The sequence below is a fragment of the Pungitius pungitius genome, chromosome 14, assembly GCF_949316345.1.
Source record: "Pungitius pungitius chromosome 14, fPunPun2.1, whole genome shotgun sequence".
NCBI lineage: Eukaryota > Metazoa > Chordata > Actinopteri > Perciformes > Gasterosteidae > Pungitius > Pungitius pungitius.
The window spans coordinates 4,810,047-4,823,897 of record NC_084913.1 but is presented as its reverse complement, the minus strand read 5'-3'; the positions used below and the strand labels follow the sequence as shown (position 1 = coordinate 4,823,897).

At 45.4% G+C, this 13,851-nt stretch overlaps 1 protein-coding gene across 4 annotated transcripts in view; it reads left to right on the top strand.

The window, feature by feature from the left end:
- LOC119227598 (collagen alpha-1(XII) chain-like) overlaps positions 1-10,144 on the top strand; it is a 46,926-nt gene extending 36,782 nt beyond the window's left edge. For 3 of the 4 annotated variants that reach the window (XM_037486515.2, XM_037486512.2, XM_037486511.2), the window contains 15 exons: positions 1,130-1,288; positions 1,496-1,573; positions 2,332-2,418; positions 2,847-2,900; positions 3,172-3,267; positions 3,597-3,650; positions 4,417-4,470; positions 4,755-4,808; positions 5,534-5,605; positions 5,689-5,724; positions 5,825-5,891; positions 5,998-6,180; positions 6,376-6,453; positions 7,636-7,806; positions 9,333-10,144. In XM_037486515.2, coding sequence (XP_037342412.2) covers positions 1,130-1,288; positions 1,496-1,573; positions 2,332-2,418; positions 2,847-2,900; positions 3,172-3,267; positions 3,597-3,650; positions 4,417-4,470; positions 4,755-4,808; positions 5,534-5,605; positions 5,689-5,724; positions 5,825-5,891; positions 5,998-6,180; positions 6,376-6,453; positions 7,636-7,806; positions 9,333-9,481 — 1,392 coding nt within the window. In that variant the 3' untranslated portion in view covers positions 9,482-10,144. Of the gene's footprint in view, positions 1-1,129; positions 1,289-1,495; positions 1,574-2,331; positions 2,419-2,846; positions 2,901-3,171; positions 3,268-3,596; positions 3,651-4,416; positions 4,471-4,754; positions 4,809-5,533; positions 5,606-5,688; positions 5,725-5,824; positions 5,892-5,997; positions 6,181-6,375; positions 6,454-7,635; positions 7,807-8,399 lie in introns of all 4 variants that reach the window. The other variant, XM_037486513.2, reaches the window with a different exon arrangement.
- The last annotated feature ends 3,707 nt before the right edge of the window (positions 10,145-13,851 follow it).

The following is a 13,851-nucleotide window of genomic DNA, read 5'->3' as shown; positions in this document are numbered from 1 at the left end:
TCCCGTGTGAACAATTGAACGATGGAAATTGTTCATCTGTCAACACTTTGCTGCCGGAGAACCGGATTTCTTAACAGCGCGTATTATCGACCGAGTTGAACAATGGCCCCTAGAAAGCTGCGGCCTTATTTTTTTTTCTTCCAGTAACCACCTTGATTTTTTACAGTGTTTACTTATTGGTCAGTGAGGCAATACATAAATGCTCATTTCTTTTTTCTTTTTTTTTGCCCTGGTATATCATTCAAAGATGTTTTTGGAAGCCGTGGTGGGTTTATGGTGTTATGTCCGTGCCAGGACCCCGGGACGAACGACACCCCCCCCCCCTCTCTCTCTCTCTCTCTTTGTGGTCCACCAGACACTCCGTTCTGCTGCCAAGGAAGTCGACTGTAATTTTGTCATCGGTTGCCAGCCACTGCTGCCTTCGTCTGTGGTCGGTGGGGTTTTGTAGAAAGGAATGGAAGCTTGCTTCTCCTGACATAAAGAGAGCTTGTCTGACCGTGGATCAGGGGGGAGGGGGGAGGAGGGGGGGAGGGAAACATTTGGAAACGCCGAGGAAAAAAGCACGGAAAGTGTAGGACGTTTGATGGCGCGCCGCATGGCGATATTGCTTCAAGATGTGGAGCAGGGCTTCTCTGGTCAGGAAACTTCCAAATCTGGCACTTTGTCATCCTGCGTTGTTATACAATCGCCGACTGCAGCTCCAAAGCCAACTGTTGTATATTTCCTTTTTTTTTTTTAGTAACCGCCACGGGGGTAATATCAGAATCTATCATTAACATGGCTCCGCAGAAGACTTAAACAGTTCACTCAATCTGGCGACTCGACGTGGAGCACATGATCAGCGTCGTCAACGAAGCTGCAGGCAACGTGGGTCCAAGCGGTTTCGGAGAAGTCGTTCCTGGGCCCTCTATGGCTTGCATTTCCTTAAAGAATGTCCCTCAAATACGAATGAGTGCCAAACCCGGCTTTTCAAAAGCTCCAGTTGTTCTCTCGGGCCAAGTCATTGTGTTGCAACACGGCTGGCAGCTGCAAAGTATTGACAAGACAATACACTTTTGTTAATTGTGTGTGTACCCCCCCCCCTCCCCCCATCCATCCATCCATCCATCCATCCTCTCCCTCCCTGCAGCTCCACATCAGCGTCTCCCCGGAGAAAGTCAAGCTCCACTTGGACTGCCAGGAGGTGGCGGAGAAGCCCATCAAGGAGGCCAACAACATCACGCTGGACGGCTACGAAGTGCTCGGCAAGCTGGCCAAGCCTGCAGGCGGAAAGAGGCAGTCTGCGACAGTAAGCGCACCAAGGCTTTGCTCTCCAAAGGATAAATATCCAAATCCTCTTGTGTGTAGATGCCCGATTAAATTGCATCTGCTCCCACTGACCGCTCCGAGGGACTCGCCGTCGTCCTGCTTCCAACAGTGTGCATTTTCATCGGGAATGGGAGCCATTTGTAACACCCCTCGATGTTTTCCCCCCCTTCTTCTTCTGTCTGTGTAGTTCCAGCTCCAGATGTTCGATATTGTCTGCAGCTTGAGCTGGATCAGCCGAGACAAATGCTGCGACCTGCCCTCCACAGTAAGCACGAATGTCCTTTTTAGAATCACCTAAAGGGCCCATCTGTAGGCGCACTACCGGGGAATGTTGGTTTTTTGATGTACGACTAACAGTGTTTTTAACGAATCAATGACAATATTGGTCCTTAGAAGAAATAAAAGAGTTTTGTATCAATTGGGCTAAAAACAAGACTGATAACTAGAATGCAGGTTCGGGGAGAGAGTGCGTCGGTGAATGGAACCTTGTACCCGGACTGGTTGTTGCCAAACGGACTGTTAGCCGTATGACCCGGCAATTACAGCAAAACAAGTGCTCCATTTGCCGACCGCAAGTCATACGTATTTCGGTTCAGTACTCCGGTAATTACCACCGGACGCACGCAACATTCGTCCCATTACCAGCAATCTGTCTATAATTATGTATCAGACGTTAATACATCACGTGAATGACAGCAGTGTTGTTTAACTCATTATGTCAGTGACTCGTTTCCAAAAATGTGATCAATGTTCGCAGCTGTCGGGCTGAGCGTCTCGTCCTCACGTCCTCACTCCGACTTTGCATGGGCTACTGTTCCATCCCGACCGTCAGCCGGGGCGTCTGAACTTGAACCGAAAATGCGAGCGAGGTCAAAGCCGCGGTTTTTCCCGGGATTCACTGAATGGCGCTCTCTCTGCTTGATTTCCGAGTGCCGCGCGGAAGTGAAATGAATCTTTAGGAATCTGAAGTGTGCATCTTTTGTCTCTTTTCTGACCACTTCATCCCGTGTCTTCCCTTTCCAGAGAGACGAGGCCAAGTGTCCGTCCCTCCCCCACTCCTGCACGTGCACACAGGACAGCATCGGCCCTCAGGGGCCTCCTGGACATTCGGTAAAAAAAAAAAAAAAAACCTCCCACGGTCAACCCTTCCGTGTCCCCCGTCCTCTGTCTTCACTTCCTCTGTCTCTCGTCTGTTTTTGATGATGATGAGAAAGCCACACGTCTCTGTGCAGCTACGACAGGCTGCTCTAGTGAGGCTGAGGATGTCCATCGCATCAGTGGTGGTATTTTGTTTTCCTTTGGAAAGAGGAGAAGAGGTTCGGACCCTCTGCATGTACTGAAGTGTGGGCTCAAGAGGAAGTGGAGAAGAGATAAATGCCTTTTTGAGAAAAAAAAAAGAAAAACAGTGAAAACGTCTGGAGGTTGTGCACTTGGTAACCTCACTGAACCCCTGTGAGGATTCGGCGGTTTTGGGGATTTTTTAATATCATTTTTACTCCTGTTGTACTCACTGTGCCTGTGGCTCGTTGCTTTTGCAGGGCAGCCCAGGTTCTAAGGGACCACGAGGAGATCGAGGACAAAACGGCAATCCTGTGAGTAACCCTGTACACTACTCAAAGCACATTTTACAGGTTTTAAATTTGTAACTCTGTTTACTTTCATTGTAAATCCACTTACATTACATCAGCTCACACCATCAAACAACGCGACTTGCACACATCTGAGTTTAGATTCAATGGGGACATATACATTAAGGGCCCCTTTCCACTGTTATGTACATTTTTTGTACAAAGTCTGATTAGAAATGTTTTTTTTTGGTGGGGCTTTAAAACATCTTTGCGTTGTCTCTGGGTAACGCTGCAGGGTCCACCTGGTCCACGTGGAGACTTAGGTCTCCCAGGCTCGATGGGACCGCCGGGACCACAGGGCCCCAACGGACTGTCTCTACCTGGAGAACCCGTAAGTTGACCCACGATACAAAAGTCAGGCCACGCAAGCAGCAATCAGGAATTCCTGTGAGATGGAGATGAATGTATGCGTCCCACATTATCCCCCCCCCCCTACCCCCCCCTCCTCTACCTTATTAGTGGTGATACAAAAGTCTAATTTTGTTGCCAATCCACAGCGTGTGTGATTCATGGCCAAAGTCAACCCGGCTTGCTAATTTATTTTCTAATCTGCAGATGTTCTTGCACAAACATGACGTCAATCGCAGGCTTAAAAGGGATAAAACAAAAACTACATCCTCTCAACAAAACATTCTTCCCCCTCCCCTCCTCCACCTTCAGGGTCGCCAGGGACCAAAGGGAGATGCCGGAGACCCGGGCCTGCCTGGCTTGCAAGTAGGTACTCCCCCCCCCTTCTGATTCTGTGGTTTATGAACAGGAAACAAGGAGAATATCCCTGGAGAGCAGCATTGCTACTGCAGCCTGGACTGAGATTGAAACCACACTGAGAGGAGGAGGTTTACCGTAGAGACGCACACTCTCTACTCGGCCTGTTGATTGACAAGCGGCAGATAGGTCATCATGGAGCGCCGACTCGTGTTGCCAAAAAAAAGCCCAAGATGTCGGTGACTCGGTGAAGACTGAAGCTCGAGCGTCTTTTCCTCGCAGCAGATGTCATCACGCAGACGTAAAACCAGCTAAACATTACGAGGTCAAAGGTCTTTGAGGGTGTCAACATCACTGCTACAGATTTCATATTTGCAGGGGGGACTTTTTTTTAGGGTGAAAGGGCACTTCTGAGTGGGCCGGCCATTCTTTGGCCCGAGCAACGTTCATTCATCCAGTTGAGATCATTCAGCCGACTCCCACCGTTCGACAGTCGAGAACATTGGCCGCTGGTTGTTCTGAGCTCTGAACAGGCGTTTTCAGACAACCTATTGGCACAATTGTCCTTTCAAAATAAAGTGTAATGTAAAACTCCATATTCCGATTTATAGACGAAAACATGTCAGTCAACAAACAAGAGAGAAAATATTGCATTTTTTCATTTCAAAGACAATATATCATTTATTTCGTTGCGTATTCTACAACCCGAACAGGGATCTTTACAAATGCGTTGCTCCTGATCCTTAGCGTTTACCTCTTTTTTTTTTCCTCCCAGGGTTCTCCTGGACAACGTGGTCCTCCGGGCCCCGTCGGACCAAGCGGTGTGCGGGTAAGATCCCACTGTATCCCAGCCAACAAATTGATCCAATGCGTACTTCGCTTAAAGGACGCGAGTCGTGCACGTGTTCCCCCACTGAGCCCCGCGTGGGCCAGAGCGTGTTCTCACTTGCCCCCCCCCCGGAGCTAAAATAATTGAGCCGCTGAACTTGAGCGTAATTACAAACGACAGATTCAAGGCTGAAACCAATATTAACTTATGACACTGATGTATTGCATGAATAGGGTCCCCAGTGTGTTGTACACCATGTGCGATTGTATGTTATTTCTACACAGGGGCCACCAGGAAAGGAGGGACCATCTGGACCCAGAGGCCCACCAGGGCCCATGGTGAGTGAGTGTGTGTTTGTGTGTCTCTTTGTCTTTGTGTTTTTTAACCAAAAAAAAAAAAGAGCCAAACAACTATTCCTTGGAGCATGCTTTCCTTCCTGCTATATCTGCACCAATTACTTCTCTGGCTCCACAGTTGCACTCTGCTGGAACTGCACATAAAAAAAATAAAATTAAAAAAAAAAAGCAGACTATAGTCTGAAGCCCTCTCCACGGGCACGATGATGGTGCACGCATCTCGTTTTCCTCTTCTGCGGTTAGACGAGGTCGGAATCCACTTAATCCAGACATGAAGCCAGCAGGCAACACGCCAGCATATAATTCACACGCACTTTTACCGTCCTGAATGCTCCCAGAGTGTGTGTGTGTGTGTGTGTGTGTGTGTGTGTGTGTGTGTGTGTGTGTGTGTGTGTGTGTGTGTGTGTGTGTGTGTGTGTGTGTGTGTGTGTGTGTGTGTGTGTGTGTGTGCTTGCATCCCAGTTGGCTGTTGGGCATGTGTGTGTTTCCATCTACTCTTTAGTGTTCTTGGCAGCTTTTGCACCCCCCAACCCCCCCCCCCCCCCCCCCTTATATTCCCCCACTGCAGTTGTCAAAGCATAAAACTCAACTTAAAGCTTGTTACACAAACATTAATAGGGAGCAGGAGTTAAACGTTGCAATTATGTTTACTGTGCAGTTGCATTTTAGATAATCTTTGTGTTTTTTTTTTTTTTTTTTTTCTTCAGGGAAACCCTGGAAATCCAGGTGTACCAGGAATTACCGGAAAGCCAGGGAAATCAGGAGAAACCGGAAACCCAGTAAGTTCTTGATGGCGGGTCATGAAAAGAGATCGCGTGGGAGACGTTGTTGCTCGTTCTCACACATCTCTTCCCTCCGATAGGGAGCCGTTGGCCTTAAAGGAGAGAAAGGAGAGAGGGTATGTATTGTTTTCATAGGAAACGGCCAAAACAATTATCATTCGCGACTAATGAGTAAAGACAGTGCCATGTCTTGACAAAGAGGTCTTTGTTTTCAAGGGAGACTTTGCGTCCCAGAACATGATGCGCTCCATAGCCAGACAAGTGTGCGAGCAGCTCGTGAGCGGTGAGCTGGAGCCTCCTCTTCGCGTCTAACGCAACTCTACGGTTGTTTAAAAACTCCAACCCCCCCCCCGATGTAAATCCTGCTCTTTTGGCCTCCTCCCTCGTAGGTCAGATGAGCCGAATCGACACGCTGCTCACTCAGATCCCCTCCGGGTACCGTGGCAACACTCCGGGGCCGGCCGGTCCTCCCGGGCCTCCCGGCAACGAGGGGTCCCGCGGGGAGCCCGGACAACCTGGTCGATCCGGTTTCCCTGGAAACCCAGGTCAACCTGGAAGTCCAGGAGAAAGAGGTACTTTGGCTGTACTTTGTCTGGATGTTTGGTTGTCTTGCAAAGCGGGAGGCAGAAAAATAATAGTTATATTGATTGAAATATTAGGCCCCTGGATCTGGGTTTCATTTGTTCCCTTTAGAGTTCTTCTCTTTTACAGCAATCAGATGCTTCATTGGTGTGAACATGTTTTCCCCACTCTTTGTTTTTTTGCAGGTCTGGCAGGAGAAAAGGGAGAGACAGGATCTCCAGGAACTGGTATCAGAGGACAACGAGGTCCATTAGGGCCCCCAGGTAACGCATTACTCTAAATAACCCTCCCTGTAGTCCCTGTTAGACCCCCGTCACAATGACCCACACAAGCCTTCTCCAGCAGCTCCAGGCAGCCTGCTGGTCTCCCACTGTTCAGTCACAACCTAATCACAGCCCCAGTGACAGTTTTCACCTTTTCGTGGACCTTTCCATGTCACGGCACCCCCGTGAGAACAATTCAAGTGATATATTCCGACCCAAATGTACCTGTGGCGTATGTGTCAAGGGGACCTTCGTTCGGGCTGCTGCTCTCCATAAATTATTTGGAGGGACCACGCACACATTACCATCTATTTTTCCCAAGGATTTATGTCTTGAGTATGTTGTGCTTGCACATTTGATATATAATACAGTGAATGGAATGTATTCACACTCCTCATTAAATAGAGAATTTATGTGTCTAGGGTTTAGATGGTCTATATTTAGTCTTTGGTTAAGTTCCTATTATTTAGAAAAAACGTATTAGACTGATTTGTCCATTTGAAAAAGACTGTAGGCTCTCCTCAGTTAAAACTAACATCCAACATGCTCTAGCTGTGGAAGGTTGACCACTTCAGAAGACTTCCTTTCCCCAGGGAAGCTGTTGCAAATCAGCAGAGGCCTCCTATTGATGTCGACCCCACAACACCAAACACTCGCATGCCTGTTTCTGTGAATGAAGACCGAAACAACTGAGCACCAGTGGGAGGAAGTCCGCACTGATGACTCACTTGTGTGTGTGTGTGTACTGTAAATGTACAGTATGTGTGTGGGAGAATCTGATTATCGTACAATGAACTTTCTTGAGTGACTTCATCGCCAACACATGGGCTCACTTAAGGACGAGAAAAAGAGCGAGGGGAAAAAATTCCAATCCTGAGTTTTACCGTCTAGACAGCCGGGGCCAGGGGGGCAGGGGGGGGTTCACACAGCCCCAGACTCTTTCTTTTTTTTCTCTTGGTCAAGCTCTTTAATTGAGCCATTGAAAAGGTCTAATTGCAGTGCAGCAGCGCCGTGTTTCCCCGATCAATTTCCCCTATCAATTTCCACCAAAGATTTACCGGTGATGTCAGCGAGTTTTTTTGTTGTTGTTGTTGTTGTGCTGAGCTCCAGACATGTCCGCCAACCCCCCCCCCCCCCCCCCCCCCGGCGGGCCTCGCTCACCTTCTCGCTCCCCTTTCCCAGGGCCACCAGGAGAGTCGCGGACGGGACCCCCGGGTGCCTCTGGCTCCACTGGGCCTCGTGGACCTCCAGGTCGCCAGGGCACTCCAGGTGTGAGGGGACCACCAGGACCATCTGGGTACTGCGACTCCTCTCAGTGTGTTGGCATCCCGTACAATGGACAAGGATACACAGGTACACTGAACGCCGTCTAGGTCCTGCATGCAAGACTAAGCGTATGCAGACTAATTTACACGTGCCACTCAGGGCTTTACGTCTTGATAATGTATGGAGATATAAGTCTAAGTGTTACAGAGGAAAAACTCCTATTTTCATAACAAGTCCAACTGATCGACCCCCAGAGCCCCGTCCGGCTTACTGCCTCGACGCCCGTGAGCGAGATGATCCTCGATTGGAACGTAGATGCTGTTTAAAATGATTGCCCATCACAATTCATAGTCATTTTTTGGAAAGAATAAGACCTTGATTTGAGGCACAAACCCACTGTTTAATCTATTCCTCACAAATGAACTGCTGGGATGATGACTTATTTGGATTCTAATAGAAATGTGTAGGTCAATGCTTAGTGACCTTTGCTGATGCTTAACCAGGACGATACAGTCCATTTCAGGGAGGGGTTTGGTTAATGCTGAGTCACTTGTTCCGATATCTCCATACATTGAATGTTCATGTGTTTAAACTGGCCTGTAAAGCATTAATGCTAATTGTGTATGATGACTTACATTCAATTAATATGAAAACTCACACCTTTTTTGAACTATTTGCAGGTATGGCATAGTAATCACACTAGGTCACCTGTGCCGCTTACACTTTGAAGCCCTGTTTCTGAGACAGTAACGGGGGCATGTAAGGGATAATCACCACGGACACAATTATCGAACGCTAAACACAAACATTACCAAATAAAAAAAACCCCAAAAACAAATGGAGCGGAGTGGCACTAACATCATCTTACAAGCTACAGTGATGGTAACCTGCTGGCCTGTTTGCATCTTGAACAACAACAACCCACTGGAAAAACCCCCCAATAAAAAAAACCCAGAGACTGAGCATTTCTACAATGAAAGGAGCATGTAAACACCATCCAAAACAACTACTAACAAAGAGGATCCCATAATACAAAGCAACGTCAATGTACCGGTGATCTGTGTAAATAAAACTAATGTTGGTGCCTTGTAAATGATTGTATGAAACCAGGACGTTTTTACTAAAAAAAGAAAAAAAAAAACCCTCCCGAAAAATCAATTTAACATCTGTTTTGAGCTCGTGCCTCATAACCCTCTGCTTACTTACCTCTGTCACCTCTGTTTACGACGCCTTCAGTGGCTCAAACAGCCCCGGTAGGGACTGAAGCATGTTTCCTTTTGTCAGTTTAATCCTCATGTTCTCTGTGTACGTCCCACAAATCCGTGCTCAATGTTGCTCCCCTGCTATTTCCACGAGTTCTTTGTAGTATGAGCTGGTTATTTTACTACGTCTTATTATCCAATAGCTTGATGGTTGATTTATTTTATTTTTATTTCAAATGTCATCACAGCATTTGAAAGAGTTTTATTTAGCTTTTTTATGGTGCTTCAGGAAGCAATAGTAAGACACTAGGCATTTGTTTGGAATTCCAAAGTGCAATATGATTTAAATTGTGCATGTGAAAAAAATCGAACCCTTCTTTCTTATCGGCCCGTTCCAAATACCTTTTCTAGCCAACAACTACCAGCCCGGACCTGAGGTAGAGACTATACCCGTGGAGCCCGCTGGAGAGTTTGAGGCGATACGATCACCCGGTTACATGCGAAACCTGCGAGGAAAGAGATCACTGCCACGCGACAAAACAGAAACGCTAGCGTCGTAGGAGAAAATATTGGATCAAACATCCGTGATCACGCATGTGAGGACGAGGTGATCTCCCCCCGAAAAATACATACTTACATGGGTTTGATACCCCTGGCTATATTGAACATATATTTGAGACAATTTAGCGGGATGAATAGAAACCTTTCATGTTTGTTCATTAAAAACCTGTGTGCGCTTGCTAAGTGTTCGCCTTTAAGTGTCTGTCTGTAATACATCTGCAATTGTTTATCGGACTCCATTGTGTCATGCACTAATCATGTGAAAACCAAAGAAGTACAGTATGACTTTGAACATTTTCAGACTATCTATTGTTGTTTCTGTCAAACGTCATGATGAAAAATGGACAATTAATTTGATACCCAAAGATTTGTTTAATGTGATGGGTTTTTTTTTTTTTTTAGGCCTTTAAACCAAATAATAATCTGATTTTGTTTTGTTGGTGGAATTGCATGTTTGTGTTGTATATTTACTGAGGATCTCAAAGTCAGAATATAGTTGCTGTTTTCTATATATGCAGTTTGGATTTGGATGCAGGACTATGGACATAGAATTGCTTTTCCCACGTTTGAACTGCACATTTTGTGAATTCCACACAGCCTTATTTTCTTATTTATTTCTAAAAACAGAAGAGGCATTTTTCAATAAAACTACTGAAAATGTAGCGTTTGTCTCAGCTTTCCAGTCATTTTGTTCTTTTTTTGCTGTTTTACTTCTCACAGTATCTGACAGACGCCTCAACATGCCGCCGTCTCCCCCTTTTTACTCCACACGCCTCCAAAGACCAAAACAGAGTTTATTTGATCTTGAGTGACAAAACATTTTCTTTCCAACATAAGGCCTCGAGAAATATGCTTTGAAGTTTGAACCTTCATTTGTTTTGGCAGCTAAAGATATTTTTTGCGCCAGAATGTCAGGTAAAATGTCAGAACAACAAAACCAGAAAAAGAAGGAAGGAAGCATGCAAAGTCAGGCTTTTTCGTCAGGTTGCAATCATTAAAGCGTGAACTTCCACCAGGAAGCAATGCAAATAAACCTGGGGCCGATACCCCCCCCCCACATTAAGCTTCTCTTAAAGGGGTAGGGGAACGAGATCACAGGTATAAGGACATTCTGTTGTGAATATCTCTGCAGCAGTACACTGTAACACATGGGAGAGCGTAACTAAACCCACAGGTATGGCCTCAGCACACACTTGATGATGTGGCTTTTTTTTTTTTTTTTTTTTTTAAGGAAGCCAACACTTCCAGCAAAACACTCTTTCACACTTGCCGGCCTTGTTGATGTATGTTCACCGCCATTCAGAGGGTGTGCGCTGTTCTTCATTTCTCAACATCAGGCTCCAATTTTGCGTTTTAATGTCATTTCACCGTCTTCCAGATGGCTCTGTGTGCCTTTTTTTTTTTTTTCCACCACCACCACCACCAATCATATGGTTTCCCCTCCAAACGCCCATAAAAAAAAAAACGGTATTCAGTGATGCCCGATGCCATCCTCACCCTGTCTGCTTTCTGTCCGCTGATTTCTTTGAGTTTGTTGACAATCCGGGGAGCATCTGTGTTCGCTTTGCGGCGGGCGTTTCAAGTGGTCGGCTCCAGAGTCTGCGGTTGTTTTTTCGGATTTTAACTAACATGTTTTATCTCCGGTTGTCTTCTGGCAGTCAACAAAGCGTCTCTTCTTAGGAACATTATTCCAACGTGCCAGAAACTGTACTAACTGATTGAAGCCTACAGCACATTTACGCATCCCGGCACACACACACAGAACAACATTTTGGCATTTACCAGGACTCATTATTCTAGATATCAGGCAGACGCAGGTTTAATATAGACACTGGTTATAGCAGTTTTTTTGGTCCACATCAACTCCTGAGGGACTGTTAATTGTTAATAATTAAATGCTCCAATATATGCTCACTCTTTTCTGCCAGCCAGTTGGTTAAAATAAACATTGATTTTGCAGGAACAATGCCACAGGATTATCAAAATCTCTGTAATCTACAACCACAGGTGAACCTTTTGGGGCAGAAAAAAATGACAACTTTATCATTCTTATTATCGTGTGAGCGAATACATTCTCATCAAACCTTCAGTCCACTTTAAAACTGGACAGTTTAGTTGCAAACACTTCAAAATCAAAACAATGAGGTTGGACAAAAACATTGACGAGCTTCAGACTGTTGACCTCCTTCAAATATCAAAATTGAATGTGCAGACAAACTATATAACTGCATAGTGAGGCTCTGGCAGAAAAGTCCAATCTTCGCATTTCGTCAAAGAAAATGATTTGGGATGAAACTAATATCCCTGCGTATGAGGTCATATTTTGTGCAGTGTCTTAAAAAGCTTTAGTTTCCTGCTTTAAAATGTCAGACTTTGTCAAACTGTCTAACTTTTCACATTGTTTCAGTGTGGTGTCACATCTTGGGCTCATATCAAGCGTTGAATTTCAATCAAGTTCCCTCAATGGCATGTCAAAACACAGCAGTGTAAGTGGAAAATATTCAGATTTTCTAGAAAACATACTGTGGAAAAGTCACACTTTGATGAAAATGGCAAAAACTTAAGATGTTGTATTGAACAGACACACACACATCATCACAGATGTAACAAAATATTACATAATGCTGTTTTTGGATTTGAGTTGAGTTGAGGTTTGATGACCACTGTATCAGTTTTTTATTGGACGGCCTTTGGTCGAAACCAATATTTGTCTCCGAATGAATGGTTTCTTTTGTTTTATTCCAAAATTTTAATTTAATTTTGTGGAGTGGACGAGCCTCTTGAACCAACTCTGGAAACGAATGAAGTTGCAAGAAAGAAAATAGAAAATTGCAAAGACACTTTTATTAGTACGGATAACTTTGTGAAATCCCCAAAACTCCATAAAACCAGTATACGACATCCCTGTAAACTGCACTGCATCTTATCATAATATGTGTATAATCCCGTATGTGGTTTAGAAAGGACCTCGCTGTTTAAAGGCTATCTGACCCAAATGTATGTTAGCTGCTCCCCCCCCCCATTAGGAAAGAGTGGCTTTGATTCTCACAAACCAAAACCTGAGGCAGGAATGAGGTAGTCCTTTTGAACTTAAAGGGACGGGGGGGTGCTAAGTCCACGGGGGGGGGGGGGCAAATATTCAGTATAAGCATTAAGCATCCAGTACGTTTCCACCGCCCTGAGATGCCATGAGCAGCATTGCAACAGCGCGACCTTTTGACCACGGGAAGAGGGAGAGCCAAGTGGTCTCCTGCTGACCTTGTTAAAAAAAACGGAGCTTTTGTTGTGGAATTTTCCTCCGTGTCCTCATTTGCCTTTTTACCTGTCGCCAAAACGTCCTCCAGAAGAGCAGAAAAGGACATGTTTTATAGATGACACGTGATCTATTGCAGTAGAATGGCACGTGACGTATTCCAACTTTCCATTTCACTGCTGCTTGCGAGCATGTGAGGCGCACTGTTTAACTCTCTCAGTGAGGAGCTAACTCAGCCCAGAATGCATCATTGTAATGTGTTTTTAGCCTTGTTGGTTGGGATGCGGGGATAGCATCCTTCGATTTAATAATGACTCCTTCAGCAGCTCCTTTGTCAGTAAAACATCCGGAGAGAATGTGGTGTTTTTTATCTAAAGGGCAGTCAAACAAAGTTGTGTTTTAGAAGAAAAGAAAAAAAACGTCGGCCCAAAAATAATTCAAACCCGTGTCAAATTTTATGCTCTTTTAAACACGTGCATTTTTCACTTTTAATGAAGAACCACAGTTAGCGCTACACACCCCGGGACACATAAATCCTCTTTACTGTGGCTGCGTGACAATAAAACTCACCTCGGGTCCCCAGCTGCTTTTAATGTGCAGCAGCAGGAGCCGTTATTTTTGCACTAGCAGTAACTCGATACAGCTCTAAGACCACTGTGGGAAAGGTATTAATATTAATGATATTAATGAGGTTGACATTTAGGCAGAGTAGAATATCACAAAGAGAAAATGACAAGAGATGTACGGAAATAATGAATAAAATGTACATGTTTTGATTTGATGTAAGTCTGAAGGACTCTACCTTTAAGATCTGCTGTGTAGGTCTACTCTGCCGGGCAGGAGAACCTCTGAAAAGTTCTCCACCCGGTCCAGAGCTCTCTGCTGCAAGAAAACCGTGCATGCAGCACAGCTGTGGAGGTCACTGTTTTTTAGGCCAAGTAGAGCTTTGATTCCTCTGCCTGTCCCACAAAAGGGTGCACCGATGTTTTTTGTGAAATGGTCGGACCGTTTGTGCCGAGTCAGCTTTGATGGTGTGTTTGTTGAGAGATGAGGGTGGTCCCTTTATGTCTTGTTGCTGTGACTGGAAAGTTAATGAGGTGAAACTGGAGAGCAGCT